We start from the raw sequence: 16,955 nt of genomic DNA, 5'->3' as shown, positions 1-16,955 counted from the left end.
TCGGATTATTCCCCAGTGGTCTGCAAATTTTGTTCAAATCAGCTGAGGCGCCTCAGGACCAAAAGGAAGCCCAGACGGTGAGGCTCCAAGTCCTCCAAACAAATCTCTTCTACCAGGACCACCCCACTTACATTTTTCATAGATTGTGTCCATGTACTTCATTTGAAAAAGAATGTACTGCTACAAAGTTTAGTCTGGAGGTCAGTGTACCTCTTCAAAACAAAAGCTATGCTCTTCTCTCTGTGCCACTTATGACCACTTTTGGCAAATCTCTCACAAAGCCGGACATCTTAATTTCCTCATCTGCCAAAGGAGATTAAAACCCTACCCTCCCCCCACCCCCCGCCTGCATGTGGAACTCACTGGGGCTCACCAAGATCAAATGAAAATGGACAGGAAAGTGATCTGTAAACGCTTTATGACTTAGAAATATAATACAGAATTATCGCCCCCTCAGTGTAGGGCTGGGGAGGGGAACTAGAAAGGAAATAACATTTGCTACTGACTAAAGAAAAATCAAACATGCAAGTAAGATGTAAAAAAACATACTTTTTAAGATTTTATTCATTTATTTGAGAGAGCGAGAGAGATCACAGATCACAGAGGGAGAGGGAGAAGCAGACTCCCCGCTGAGCAGTGAGCCTGACACAGGGCTGGATCCCAGGACCCTGGGATCATGACCTGAGCTGAAGGCAGACACTTAGCCCACTGAGCCACCCAGGCGCCCCAGAACACACACTTAATTAAAATTAAATAAGGAAAAGACATGTGCTCAGTGGAAATATCATAAACGTTCAAATCTAACACATTTAGATTTAAAATTTAACACAAAATTTAGATTTAAAAACAAACTTTAGGGGGTGCCTGGGTAGCTTGGTCAGTTGGGCATCTGCTTTCAGCTTGTGTCATGATTCCAGGGTCCTGGGATGGAGCCCTCCATCAGGCTCCCTGCTCAGCGGGAACCTGCTTCTCCCTTTCCCCCACTGCTTGTGCTCTCTTTTGCGTGCTCGCTCTCTCAAATGAGTAAGTGAAATCTTCAAAAAAAAAAAAACTTCAGGGGTGCCTGGGTGGCTTAGTCAGTTAGGCATTTGACTCTGATTTCAGCTCAGGTCATGATCACAGAGTTGTGAGAGCGAGCCCCGCATTGGAGCCTTTAAGTTTTGCTTATGTTTCTCCCCCAATCTCTAAAAAATAAAAATAAAAATAAAACCCAACTTCACTAATTATTGGCTACATAGTCTTTGGGCAATGACTTAAATCTCTTTGAGCCCTGGTTTCCTCACCTGCAAATGGGAGGAATAAAATAACACTTGCTATAAATGCTTTATACAGGACTTGGCACCTAATCGCTGTTCAATACATGTTAGCTCTCTTTTCCTGGGAACCCCACTTGCTACTCTAAAATTAAGACACACCTGCTAAAATTAGTGCATGAGCTCCCTACAACAATAACAAAACAACAAAATTAAGGAGCTAGAAGCATTTTAGCTTAGATGAATCTATGATCCACATGACACCATAAAGCTTCTGAGAGCACAGGCTGAAGGTGCTCTGAGAACAATGAAAAATCCTAATAATAGGAGATACACAGGAGGCCCTTGTTGAAAAGTTCTACTAATTCAATAAGGATGTTTATTGAGTGGTTTAAGAGCCTTCTATGGCTCCACAAAATGGCAGATTTACATTTAATATCCACTTGACCAAACCCATTAAACTTGTAAGAGGCACTCTCTTGCTGAAGATCAGATATCTACCTTCTTAAGTATTAATTTTTTATATAGCTCTGGCAAGGCAAAAGCAAAAAACCTAGTGAAAGCCTGAACAAAGTTTTTTCGGTTTTTTTTAATCTGCCACAGGAAAAAAAATCCCAACAGAGTAGTCTCTGTATTTCAAGAAGGCTAAAGATAAGTTTACTTTTTAATTTATCCCTTTACCAAATTCTTACTGAGTACCTACTGTGAGCAAAATATTTAAGAATATCAAGAAGTATGATAGGGTTCTTGTTCTCACAGAACAGTATGAGTCACCATAAGATAATATGCAGTGATAAAATGCCATTACAAAGTGGAAATACTGTGCCTTGGGAGTTCAGCAGGAAAAACTTCATGAAGGAGACAGCATTTGAAGTGGGATTTAAATGATGGTAAAGGATGGCCATTATTTAACCATGCAAAATACCATAAATAAAGAAATTAGAATTAAAATCCATATCTGATTTCAAAGCTACACTACCCCATCCCATAGTGTGGCTAGAACACAGAGTACCTTACAAGACATAGAAGGAAAAAGACTGGGCCAAGTCATGGAAGTCCCAGAGTATCCACTGAAGAGTTTTCAACAGATAAAACAGAATACTGATTTCTGCAGCAAAGCAGAATAGTGATACTCCAGTGGGATCAGAGCTGAGCCTTTGTTTAAATGTATTACATAGAACTTACTGAAATTATTTTCTGGTGGCACCGAATTTTCAACACAAAGACCTTAAATCATCTTGTAGTCCCCCTGCCTTTCTAAATCAACCCTAAATCAGCTCAGTATAATGGCATACACTAATGCTATCAAGAAAATAAAAATATTTAATCTATAACTGAAATACATAACCATATTGGCCACCAACTATGAGGCCTTTTGCTTTATCTTACACTTAACCAGCTGGTTTCATTCTAAATTATCTGCCAGTGGCTGTCTGTTGAAGAACAAAGGGTTGAAAGGTCTATCATGTTTCTTAAAAGTAACTCACAAAATGGGAGCCAGGTTTGATGATAACTATCTGCCGTTTATGTCTACTACGTGGCCGTCCTAAACAATTCTAAAGAGATGAATTACCTGATTTTGAAAACTGCTAATAAAGAAAATTCTATAGTTTTCCTTTATAAGTAGTCCCAGTGATTAAAAATCTTTAGTCAGATAATTCTTTTTGAAGGCATATTAAGCTTCTCATTACAACACAAATCAAATGCCTATATACAAAGGATCAAGCCAATCTACTGGAAAACCAACCAGTGAAGTTATGATCCATCCATTTACAAAATAATAAGGATTTGGGTCAAGAGACGAATACAAACTGTTCTGACTACCTAAAATCACAGCAAGCCCAAACTGAGTAAAAACTGGCAAAGCTGGGGGAAGAAGTCAAACCATGGAATAAAAGACAGGATGTGACAAAGAAACCGCGTACAGAAGAGCAATGAGAAGAAAGTCAGCCATCCTTTCTGTGCTTCTGGCTCGAGTCACTCATCTATCCACAGATCCAGAACAGCCCTGCGGAATTCAGAGGTAGGAAGTTAAGTGATAAAAACTCCCATTGTTTCCATAAGGAAGCATGATACTGCCAAGAACCACAAAGTCAAACCCATTAGAGCCAAAAGAGCCCTTAAAGGAAAAAGAAAAAACTTGGGCCCAGAGATGAAAAGAGACTTTCTAGACTACAGGAAAAGCAGAAGGTAGAGGCAGTGAAATATCACATCAGCTAATAAGTCACTCTTGACCTAGGAAATCTTTAAAAATGTAATGCTTACAAAATTAAGTACTGTCCTCACTTTCACTGATGAGAACACTTACCCTTAAAGAAGTTAAATTTTGCTCATGGTCTTCATAAAATTTACCAAACTCACTGGATCTGACACTTACGGAAATGCTCATGCATATGATGTGTTAAATGAGTGCAAATGAGTAGAGGCAGTAAGAAAAGGTTTCATACACCAGGTTAAGTTATGGCCAGGGATCCTGAAGGATACTTAGGGTTCTGCTGGGAACAGGAGAAATATTTCAAACAAAAGGCACTAGGAATAAATAAATATCCAGGACAGAGATCTGAAGGACTTTGCGGAGCCATGTATAGTAGAAGAAATATGTGGAAGGGACTAACAATGAGCACAATGGTTGTAGAGAGCCTTGAATGTCTGGTGCAGTTTGGCCAGATTCTGTTCAAGTCATGACAGTCTCAAAATTGACTCCTTCTTTCTACTGATGCTGCCAAGACCCATAATGAGTTACGTAAATTAACTTACGCAGGTTTCATTCCCCACACACAAGCATATTATTCCTGGAAATATGGTAAAGCTATGTTCCTGAGTTAGAAATTTCAAATCTACAGATATAATTTCTTTCACATGGTAAATCAAAAGAAAAAAGACTTAAATCAGAGACTGCAGAAACTAAGTATTTCCTTATAAAGCTTCCCTAAGGCCTCTTTTCCATAAAATTAATGAGAAAAATGACTTAATGACCTATCATACGCTGGGAAATTTATGTATGTTACCTCTAATTGCATAACAAGCTTTCACAGTAGATACTATTCCTATTTTATAGATGAAGAAACTGAGGCTCAGAGAAGGAAAATACTTCCCAAAGTCATATAGCCTGAAATGGCAGTACTGATACTTAAATCCAAAGCCAGGGTGTGGTTTGTGCAGATGTGTGCATGTGTGTGTCCAGAAGAATTTCTATGAAACAGCCTTGCGGAAGCTACAGTGCCTTGGTTAAAGAAGAAAAAAAAGCCAGTGACTGTGGCTGATCCTCACCATATCACATCCCTTAGGACAAGCAGAAATCAGCATAACTGCTCCTCACTACCTGAAGGGCTTTCTTGCCCAAAAATGCCTGCCACTAAGGATCTGGAGGCTATGTCAGCCAAACACAAATCCACTATAAACCTACCAATCTTCCTGGGAGCAATCACCAGTACTGAACACAGTCAAATGCTGGTTTCCATAGTCTCTTTCCTATGATAGTTACATAGAGTTTATCCAAATTGAGCAAATAAGGATGAAAATATAGTTCTGTTTTATTGGGAGAGGGGAGAGATTTGTCTTGCAAAATCTCATAACTGAGAAAAAAATTTGCAAATTATAAATCTGACAAAGAACTTGTATCCAGAATATATAAAGAACTCTTGCAATTCAATAAGAGGATAAACGAACCAAGTAAAAAGTGGGCAAGGCAAAAGACTTGAACAGATACCTCAACAAAGAAGACATATGAATGGCTAATAAGCAAATAAAAAGGCAACTCTACATCTTTCAGTATTAGGAAATGCAAATTAAAACCACAATGAGCTACCAACACATACTCTGTATAATCAAAAAGGTGGATAAAACCAAGCCACTTTGGAAAATAGTGTGGTAGTTTCTTAAAGTTACACACGAGCTTACCATAAAACCCAACAATTCCACTCCTAGAAATTTGCCCAAGAGAAATTAAAACATATATCCACACAAAGACTTCTATGCAAATATTCATAATGGCATTATTCATAACTGCCAAACTGAAAACAATCCAAATTATCTATCAATTGGTAAATGGATTAACAAAATGGGGTGCGCATCCATACAAAAAAATACTGTTCAGCAACAAAGAGTAATGACATAGTGATACATACTAACTACAACATGGATGAATCTCAAAAACATTATGCTAAATGACAGAAGTCACACAGGAAAGGCTATATACATATCATAGAATCCCATTTACATGAAATATCCAGAAAAGATAAGAGTCAGGAAACAGATCAGCAGTTTCTGTTTGGGGTAACAGTGGGAACTGCAAAAAATTTCAAGAAAATTTGCGGGGGAGGGCCACAGGGTGTTTATGGAAATATTCTAAAACCAAACTGTGATGATGGTGGCACAACTCTATAAATTTTATAAGATCACTGAATTAAGTATAATTACACTGAATGACTTTTATGGTATGGAAATTATATCTCAATAGCACTTTTTTTAAGTGATTACTAAATGTATTTATTTTTTTTATTTTCTATATATATGCATGTATATATTTAATAACTCCAAGGGAAATGAAAAAGTATATAAGAAAGTGAATATAATCATTTTATGATTCAGTTACATTTAGTCATAATAATGTAATTATTATATAACCATAAATTAGTAATAAACACTGATTTTTTTAAATGGCGCTTTTTTTTTTAAGATTTTATTTATTTATTTGACAGAGAGAGAGAACACAAGTAGGCAGAGAGGCAGGCACAGGGAGAAGGAGAAGCAGGCTCCCCACCGAGCAGAGAGCCCGACACGGGGCTCGATGCCAGGACCCTGGGATCATGACCTGAGCCGAAGGCAGACGCTTAACCAAGACTGGGTAACCCAAGAGCCCCAAATGGCTTTATTAGAAAGAAGGAAACAGTGTCTAGAAAACTGTTAATATCTCATCTCCAACATTAGGAAGCCAACATATAGTGTCTAAAATTGGTAAATCAAGAAATAGCAGAACAGGCATGTTATTTAGACACATGGCAGACAGCAGCAGATGAAATGAAATGGTATTTTCCAGAAGGAAAAAGCTTATGAACTATTTGTAGAAGGAAATGATCTAAAATGCAAGAGTAAGTCTGAAGCTAATTATATGGTTTGAGCAAAATGCTTGAACACCAGATGCCACAGCATTTACCAGCCCTTCATCCACTAGAGGGTGTAAGGCAACATCGCAGAGGACCTGACCACTGACGGGTGACCTGGTGTCAGAGATTGGGGAGAAGCAACCATTTTATAATATACCTTGCATGAAGGCTAAGAGTGGGGTTCTGTAGAACCTAGCAGAGAGAAAAAAAGGAATTTTGTATGTAATTTAAAGCAAAGCAGAAGTATTTTTAATTAAAAGGGGGGCCAGTAAGAAAATTACTACAGATTGTGAGATACAGAAGGGGTATGAAACAATTTACTTCTGAACCAGTCATTTTAATACAGTTTCCAGCTGTGGGGGGTAGGAGGGTTGTAAAATTTCTCATTTGACAAATAAGTCCTAGGTGGAACTGATATTAAACACAGCAAATAATAAACTAAGGCTGCTTTTTTTTTTTGGTCCTCCTAAAATTTAATACTTTGCAGCAGCCAGAATGTTGTTTTTAAAAATGTAAAATAAATCACATCACTTCCCTGCCTCAAACCTTTCGAAGTCTTTGACATTAAACAACATAATTTTCATTTATTCTTTCAACAAATATTTATTGATCTCCTCCTACATATCAAGCTCTGCTCTAAGCAAAGTCACAGCTTGCACACCATATTTTAGTGGGAGAGATGCACAATAAACTACGTGCACTAGATAATTTCAGATGATGATGATGAGATCTGAAGAAAGTGCAACTGAACAGTCAGGTTATGTATCTGGATATCTTCAGACTGGTGTAGTCAGGAAAGGCTTCTCAGAGGAGTAAATTGTGTACTTGTGACCTGAATGAGAAGGTGAGCATCTGGGTGAAGAGCAGTGCACAGTGAAGGCAGAAGGGACAGTGATTCCACAGTGAAGCTGGGGTTAAGCTTGTTCAAGAACGCCCACGTGGCAAACGCCAACTGTAAGTAAGAGAGCCGCAGGGAGCTACAGAGGTAGGCAGCAGGCTCATGTACAAATCCTCCCTGCACCATACGATGGCATTTTACTCAACCAATAAAAGGAATGAAGTACTGACACCTGCTACAACATGGATGAGCCTTGAAAAGATTATGCTGAGTGAAAAGAAGTCAGTCACAAAAGACCAGCTATTGTGTGATTCCATTTATAGGAAATGTCCAGAACTGGCAAATCCAGAGACAGAAAGCAGATGAGTGGCTGCAGAGGGATGTGGAACAGGGAAGCGACTGCTAAAGTATATGGAGTTCTTTAAGGTTGCATTTTTAAAGACAACAATTATGAGAATTTTGTTCTTCAAAACTACAGACTGCCATCTATTAGTAGGTCCAGAAAATCAATTTTGCTCAACCAATTGTTGAATGGAAAAGAATGGAAAATACACAGTACTTACAACACAGTAAGGGTAAGTACTATTTGGAAGACTAGTTCTAAGTTCTACTTGTTTGTGTGTGTGTGTGTGTGTGTGTGTGTACTGGGTCATGATGTTAAAGGTACTGCTTACTAGGGGTTGTTGTCTTTTTTAAGCTTGAAAGCACTGAGCTAGAACTTGAACACTCTCTCACCGTGTCCTCCACTCTAACTCTCCCCAAGGGAGGAAAAGTAGCCATTTCTTTGGCACCAAACCATTTGCTATTGTCCATGGCTCCCAATCAAAATAACTAAAAGCCCTGAAAGTTAATTTATAAAAACTCTGACTAAAATAAAGCCCATTTCCAGGGATAAAAGGAAGAACAGGTTAGAAAAGGAAATTTTTTTCCCAATTCTTAAGAAAGAAAATACTTCTGAAAAATAAATCCCTTAGGTCATTTTTATTTTTGTTTTTGTTTTTTTAAGTAGACTCCACACCTAGTGTGGAGCCCAACACGGGGCTTGAACTCATGACCCTGAGATCAAGACCTGAGCTTCAATCAAGAGTTGGATGCTTAACTGACTGAGCCACTCAGGCACCCCTTAGGTCATTTTTAACCTATCCTCTCAATTAAAAGTACGGCTGGCACTCCCAATTAAAATCTCTAACAAAGTCACATCTGCCAACTTGAACATCTCCTTTGACATTCTCATTGTTTCCGTGTTTCACCTAAACATGTAGATAGAATGGCTTTTCAACAGAATTTCAGGAAAAGGAAAAAAATTTTAAGGAGCCACTGACCAGCATTTTAAAAATAAGATAAAGAGCCTAACACCATGACATTATTTTTTTCTTTATATTTAAAATACAAAAAGATTGGGGCGCCTGGGTGGCTCAGTCGTTAAGTGCCTGCCTTCAGCTCAGGTCATGATCCTGGGGTCCTGGGATCGAGCCCCACATCGGGCTCCCTGCTCCGCGGGAAGCCTGCTTCTCCCTCTCCCACTCCCCCTGCTTGTATTCCTGCTCTCACTGGGTGTCTGGTCAAATAAATAAATAAAATATAAATAAATAAATAAATAAATAAATAAATAGATAGATAGATAGATAGATAGATAAAATACAAAAAGATAAACTGTGAACCATAAGCTATTTTAACAAACAAGACAGGAAGAAAACTTGACAGACATAAGTTACTCAAGGGATGTCCAGGTCATATGAAGCCTTTTCATGTTGCTACATTCCCCAAGGATTCCATAACATCTTGTCACACTAGCAAGAGAATACCCCCATTCAAGGAAGAGAGAACACTGACAGAAGAACACAAAAGGGAAATACAAGACCCTGGAGGCTGAAAATCCAGGGTTCAAGCCTATTTCTGCCACCTCCCCTCTACGTGACATTGGAAATTCATTTAAAAATCTGTGTTGGTTCTATTTTTTTTTTAAGATTTATTTATTTATTTGAAAGTGTGCATAAGCAGGGGGAGGGGCAGAGGGAAAGGGAGAGAATTCCCAAGCAGACTCCCTGCTGAGTGGGGAGCCTGATGCCGGGTTCTATCCCAGGACTTTGAGATCATGACCTGAGCTGAAATCAAGAGTCAGATGCTTAACTGACTGAGCCACCCAGGTGCCCCCTGCATTGGTTTTCTTATCTATAGAGATAGTAAAGCCCCACCTACCTAGCAGAGCTATTGTGAAGATCAAAACTCAGTGAACACGGAAGCACACTGTAAAGTACTTTACAAACATTAGTTTTTTTAACATACTATTATTCTCAGCTCTACACCTGACTCAACACCTGAACCCAACCAAGAATCTATACCATCTCTCATCTCAAATGTGAATGGTGATGTTTCATTCCCACCCAGGTTAAATGTTAGGCAATGCACTGTGCCATAATCCCAATTCCTGATCACATCAGTTAAGGGGACCTTCGCTACAGTTCTGGAATTATGGCTAAGATGACCACACACCGCACCCATCTAGGTTTGCCTGGGACTGTTTCAAATGAGCATCACTTTTCACCCTCAAAAGTGCTCCAACTAGAATGATGAATTATATGGCCATCCTAATATAGCAGACATAAAGTTATGGCACCAAGAGATGGCAAGGGGCTGGCCTCGGGACTCCCACTATACTCTCCAGAAGCCCCCGAAAGCCATCCTAAACAAATAATGTTGGCAAAAATAGTAAGCTTGCTATGCAGATACTCTAATCAGACTGATACTCCTAAGCCCCTCCTATCTAAAAACCCTGGAGTTAATACACACAAACATTCTCTCATTTAAAAATATTACAAACCCACAAAATATTCCAGCCTTAATCAACACTCAAATAAGCACCTGCGCATATACATAAACCACAGAGAAACAATCAGCTGGGAATCTAAACCGCTATATTGTATCATCAATCCAACCTCCTGTACAGCCTTAGGTGAGACACTCAGCCTTCCAGCTGGTTTTCACTTCTGTAAATCTGGACGAGTTCGTCTCCTGCACTTCCACAGAGAAAGCCCATTAGCAAGCTTGGTGAAGTGCTTGGAGTGCTTTATGAATGCAATGGCTTGTCATCTCATAAAGCTTGCTAACTGATTGGGAAAGAAGGCTGGGGTGACTGCACATAAAAAAGCAAAACCTCTACAAGGTGGCAGATGTTTTTTTCCCTCCTTTGCTCCACAGGTTTCTAATTCAAATGTGCTGGTGGGAGCTTACATAACAGCATGAAAAAGGTCACTGAACAGTGAGATGCTGGTCTACTTGGTGCTAAGGAACTCAGGGGTAATAATCCTTAACCAGGGGCCATGACTTCCTAAATCTGTGGCTGAGCTTCACTAGGCCTATGAAGCCGCCAAACAATAAATGAAGTATGGGAGTGAGCAGGCCTACATGCACATGACCACACTTTTCCTTGTGTGAGGGAACAATCCCCAGGGCTGAGGAAAGGGCCCTCAACAAAGAGAAGACAAATTTCAGTTCTTATGCAGCTACTGTCTGGTATGGTTACCCTGGATAAGTCACTTTATCTCTGTGTGCCTCAGTTTTCTGCTCTCTCCAAAGGAAGTGTTTGCTTTATCTACTTCAAAAGGTGACTGTGAGGATGAGGTGGGAAAGTACAGATGACAGTGCTCTAGGAGGATCAGGATTTTAACTTTGTCTCTTTTAAAATCATGAGGAGATGCTAATAAAAATCCTGTCTGGGGACGGTTCCTATCTGTTTAGAAAGGAACAGCAAAAGAATGAGGGCAAATAAATACACACTATTAAAATTCACCTTCACCTCACCCCCCTGGCTCCTGATTTGCTGAGCCAAACCACTCTGGGGAAATGTAAAGATCGTAAGTTCAGTTTCTGCCCAGCTCAGGCTGCTCAGTGACCAGTGTTGCACACTGATAAATGCCTCCCAAACCTCAGCACACAAAGTGAGAGTTCACAAGGTTAGGCGCATTAATCAGCAGTACTCATTTGGATTCTGTATTCATCAAATACAACAAGCAGCTATTCAATATTTGCCTGTTTGCACTGCTCTAAGATCTGTAATTCAAAGATCCAGCCAGAGAACAAAATAAAGCCCAAGAAAATAAACTAATATAAACCTGTCACCATCAGAATGTGCCTCAAAGTAAATTAGCAGCTTTAAACTATGGCAAAGGGTCTGCATAGACCTACAGCAGAGAGAGTATGAGTAATGAAGGTGCAGGTTACAGAAGTGGGTCCCTTTCACAAGAGAAAGGAAAAATAAAGCAGTTCCAAGCAACTGTGCTTTAACAAATTCCTCTTAATTCCTTTTGCTTAGTTTCTTATTGATCTGCAATCCCCACAGGAAGAACAGAGCATTATACAGTACCTTTCAGATCCTTTTAAATTCAGTACGTCTATTCCCATACTTTACTTCAATTAGTTTTACCTTTCTATATCTAAAATAAGCCTATAACCCAACATAAGCAAAATTTTATAAACACGTAAACATACGCACTAGTATCCAAGACTGGATAGAGACTGACCATGATCCTTTATGTTTTAAAGGTCCTAGGTGAAAAGTACAGGATGAAACAGAAAATGTCACTCCTTTTAAAGTAGCCCATAGGACTACAGTTCTCAACCCTGGCCGCAAAACAGCATCACCTATAAGGATTTCTAAATATGTGAATGACTAAACCCAATTTTAGACCTACTCAATCAGAACCTCTGGGGGATGATCTCTAGGCAGTAATACTTTTCCTGATATATGGCCACGATATAGAACTACTATCAAAGGGCATAAATTTCACAGCTTACAAAAGCTCTAGAGCAGATCCAAACCAGAAAGAAAGAAAGAAAAAAAAATCCTCTATATTTTCTTTAGATTTGAAGTAAATGACTGTATCTTTCAACAAAAACTTCCATAGGGACAAACTTCAATGACAACGGTGATGATCCCACCGGGAGATGAACAAAGAAATCAACACCACTCTCCCTCCCCCTTTTTCTCCACACCCTACCTGGGGCTGGTCTGATGCCAACCGAGCACCAAAAGTGCAAGAACTGGGCAAGTACTCAACCAGATGACCACTGATGATGGGGCCATCCTAGTTGTTAAGATCAGCTTCAGGGGCTCTGATGAGATTCAACTATGTCACAACACTCTGGTTTAGCACTCTGATGACACATGTCCTTTGGACAAGCCTAATAGTGAGGGCATTTTTGGACAACCCTACAGGGAAGTTGGATAGGCATTCAAAGATAGTGCTAGGAGCTACCCTTTCTAATCTCCTGAAAAATATCTATATGTCCAAACAGCAAGGAGGCAAATTTCAGAGGATAGGTATCTTAAGCCACATCATTCCTCTGAGGCAGCTTTACCTGTTCTTCTAACCTAATGCAGCTTCAGCCTCATCTGCTCAAGGCTTCAAACAGTGGAAGGATAGGGAAGGCATTTTATGCACTCACCTAAAGCATCCAGGGGATATCTCACAGGAAGCAGTACTGCTCTACCCACAGTAGGACCTGGGCTTTTTTCCAATCATCCTCCCTCTCTAACGAAGAAAGGCAGCAGAAACTTCCCTCTCTCAAGCAAGCCTTCCCTGATTAAAACCATAAGGCTGAATTCCCCCAGGAAAGAGAATGGAATTTTCTCGTTGCAGATTATTGCAAGGACTCAAAAAAAATTGGTGCAGGCAGGGGCTAAGTGGCAGAGAATTAAGAGGCAAGCCCAGCACTTAGAATTATGAGACATCAAGAAAACCAGGTTAAAAAATTACTATCAGCCTGGAGAAGAAAAAACAAAAGCAATTATGGCTGCGCCTGAGTGATTTTTTTTCCCTGTAATATCCACAATTTCAGTAACGTGATTACAGTTCTTTTAGGATTAAAAAATATATTTTATTTGTATCTCAAATGTAAAGTCATTGCTGAAACTAACCACATCACTCTCCAAAATTATTTCAGGAAATGCTCTCTACCATAGGACCCTTAGAATGAACACACACACACACACACACACACACACCCCATCTGAGTTATAACAGCGGATACCAACCTGGCTGTCACACACACACACACACACACACACACACACACACACACACACCCATCTGAGTTATAACAGCAGATACCAACCTGGCTGTCCCGTGCTGGGAATCCATGATAACCTTGGGTCAGAGGCTCGTTCTAAGAGAAAGAAAAGAAAATCAAACTATAAGACAAAAGAAAATGTTAAGAATCACCAAAATCATCCAAACTGATCAAATATAAATTCCTGCAACAGTTCCTAAGATGTTCCATTGCTATATTCCACTATAACTACATACCTCTCCCAGTTCAGCCTCTACAATGGCAAAACCCAAACCAAACAAATAGTATTTGCTTCAAAAAACTACTCTTAAACACTATTTTCCTCCTTATACAGCTAAATCTGTTTCCTTCCCAGTATATCTCAAATAGGGAGCCACTGTGATTTGAGACAAATCAACTCCTAACTTCACACTGTGGGACTTTAGCCTCCCTGGCCCTAAACCACTAAAAGCCAGTAGCAATCCTAAACACGAGGACAACCAAAAACATCCATACTTTCCCAGAAGTCTCCTGGGTGAACAGTACCACCCGTTCTGAGAACTACCTCTTGGCCTAGAAGTTTTAGCCACTCCCCTCCATCAATATGTGTTCCTTCAGTTCTTTGAACCCTACATGAAATCCCACCTCTGCTCAGGACTTCCTCTACACCCTATATCACCCTATGGACCCAAGTGACTCCTAACATGTATATATTAAAATGCATTTAGGCTATTTGTACAATTTCCTTTTCATATAATTTATGACTCAATAAATCTTATTTTTGTAAAGGTGTATCATATTGAGTGTCTCATCTTCACATTAACCACTAAATCAAGATCCTTGGGGGCAAAAATGATAGCCAATAAAAGCTAGGCAAACCCTAATTTAGTATAAGGTCATATGATATGAGCACTCATTCATGGCTTGACCCATTCAATCATTCAGTCAACGCATACTGAACACCTGCTTTTTTTTAGAAAGAGAAGGGGGGAAGAGGGGCAGAGGGACAGAGAGAACTTTAAGCAGGCTCCACGCCCAGTGTGGAGCCTGATGCAAGGCTCGATCTCACGACCCTGAGATCATGACCTGAGCCAAAATCAAGAGTTGGACACTTAACTGAGTCACCCAGGCTCCCTAAACACCTAATATTTTTAAAGTACGGTTAGATGATAGTCATCAGTAAGAAAGATCAATAACACAAGGCCCTTGCCTTCAAGTGAACTTTTAAATGGGAGGAGATCTATGTGCATACCGAAGTGTAAATGAGAACATATGGTGCTTTTTAAATTTCTTCAACATGCTCAACACAGCTACCTGGAAAATACTCATCTTCTTTTTCCATCCATTTATACTTTCATTCCAACTAGCAGAATAACAAGGTAAGAATCTGCACTGCTACATAGGACTTTCAAATATGGCGAGAGTACTTTCCAACCAATGATAGATCGGCTTTGATTATATCCTTATCTTTGATAATCAGACATCCACACTGCATTAAAAGCATGAAGCCAGGAGCCAACATAAGCTCACTGCAGAGATACCATGTCTGTTCATTGCTGTTTCCCTGCAATCTAGCACAGTGTCTAACACACGATGGGCACACAAAACAATGGATAAATAAATAAATGGAGTTCAATAAGCTGAAGTTATTCTGGCATTCATCACTGATTCAATCACAGAAAATCCACGTTCTCCTTTTTGATTCCTAAGTCTCTATTTTGGACATTTATAAATTAAGTCTCCCCAGAGAAACCACACCAAAGATAACAGCCTTAAAAAATTATAGGTGCCAAACAATCCTGAGAAAGAAGAGTAAAGCGGAAGGATTCATGCTTCCTGATTTCAAAGTTTCCTGCAAAGCTACAGTAATCAAGATAGGGTAATACTGGCCTAAGGATAGACATATAAACTGATGGGCTACAACTGAGAGTCCAGAAATAAACCCTTAAAATTATGTTAAAATTATGATTTTTGAAAAGGGTGCCAAGAAAATCAATGGGGGTAAGAACAGTCTTTTCAACAAATGGTGTTGGGACAACTGGCTATCAACATATAAAAGAATGAAGTTGGAACGCTATCTTACACCATATAGAAACTCAAAATAGATCACAGATCTAAAACCACAAAACTCTTAGAAGAAAACAGAGAAGCAAATCTTCATGACTTTTGGTTAGGCAATAGTTATCTTCAGTATGACATCAAAAAAACAACTGACAAAGGAAACAACAGACAAACTGGACTTCAACAAAATTAAAAACTTCTGGGACTCAAAGGATACCATCAATTCTGGGAATCTAATGTCTGGCATAGTGATTAGTTAATAATACTGTATTATATACTTGAAAGGTGCTAAGAATGTAGATCTTAAACGTTCCCACCATAACAAATAAATGGTCATTATGTGACATGAGGCAGGTGTTTGCTAACACTGCGCTGGTCATCACTTCCCAATATATAAGTGCACCAAATCAAACCCTTGTACACCTTGAATTTATACAGTGTTATAGGTCAATTATACCTCAGTAAAGTGAGGGGGGACTCCATCAATAAATGAAAAGAAAACTCACAGAATAGGAGAAAATACTGTAAGTCATCTGATAAAATGCCTGTATTCAAAATATATATAAAGAACTCTTAAAAAGACAACCTAAATTTTAAAATGAGGAAAGGATATGCACAGGAAGTTCTCCAAAGAAGAAATACAAATGGCCAATAAGTACATGAAAAGATGCTCAACCTCATTAGTCATTAGGGAAATGCAAATCAAAATTGCAATGAGAAAATACTTCACACCCGTTATGAAAAAAAGACAAACTTTAGTGAAGATGTGGAGAAATTGGAATTTCATACATTGCCGGTAGGAATGTGGTAAAGGCACTCTGGAAGCAGTCTGGCAGTCCCTCAAAATGTTACAACAGAATTACCATATGATCCAGCAATTCCACATTAGGTGTAAGGAATAAAACTGAAAACACAGATCCACACATAACCTTGTACTGGAATGTGCATAGCAGCTTTATTTCATAATCACCAAAAAGTAGAAACAATCCAAATGTTCACCAGTTGATGAATAGATAAATAAAGTATGATATAACCATAACTGAATGTTAGTGGGTAACACAAAGGAACAAAGTATGATACAATATAATATTGAAAACACCATGCTAAGTGAAAAAAAAAACCCAGAAAATTGTATGATTCCATTTATATGAAATATTCAGAATGGACAAATCCATAGAGAAAGAAAAGAGATTAGCAGCTCTAGGGGATAAAAGGGTGAAATGGGGAGTAAGTGGTAACAGGTACTGGGTTTGGTTTTGGTGATGACAATGTTCTGGAATTAGTGATGACAGATGTACAGCTTTATGATTATACTAAAAACTACTAATATCACTTTAAAAGGGTGGGATTTGGGGCACCTGGGTGGCTCAGTCAGTTAAGCGTCTGCCTTCGGCTCAGGTTATGATCCCAGGGTCCTGGGATTGAGCCCCGCGTCGGGCTCCCTACTTAGTGGAGAGTCTGCTTCTCCCTCTGCCCCTGCCCCTGCTCGTGCTCTCTCTCAAATAAATAAATAAATCTTTAAAAATAAAAAAAATAAAAGGGTGAGATTTATGGTCTGTGAATTCTATGTCAATCAACCTATTATTTAATAACAATAATAATAATGGGCCATGGTTAGCTGCTTTCACACTAATTTTTACAGGGGAGACA

At 39.1% G+C, this 16,955-nt stretch overlaps 1 protein-coding gene across 13 annotated transcripts in view; it reads right to left on the bottom strand.

Annotated features, from left to right (window-relative positions):
* The window catches only part of RBFOX2 (RNA binding fox-1 homolog 2), a 279,550-nt gene that overhangs the window by 172,302 nt on the left and 90,293 nt on the right, over window positions 1–16,955 (bottom strand). For all 13 annotated transcript variants that reach the window (XR_004676054.1, XM_034987601.1, XM_034987600.1 and 10 more), the window contains exon 2: window positions 13,311–13,361. Coding sequence is in view for 12 of the 13 variants with exons in the window: in XM_034987601.1 (XP_034843492.1) it covers window positions 13,311–13,361 (51 nt within the window). In the remaining variant the exon portion in view is untranslated. The remainder of the gene's footprint in view (window positions 1–13,310; window positions 13,362–16,955) is intronic.

This window comes from Mirounga leonina, unplaced genomic scaffold (genome assembly GCF_011800145.1).
Source record: "Mirounga leonina isolate KUSES-001 unplaced genomic scaffold, KU_Mleo_1.0 Mir_418, whole genome shotgun sequence".
Lineage (NCBI taxonomy): Eukaryota > Metazoa > Chordata > Mammalia > Carnivora > Phocidae > Mirounga > Mirounga leonina.
The sequence above is the reverse complement of the archived record's forward strand: the minus strand, read 5'-3'. Positions and strand labels throughout refer to the sequence as shown.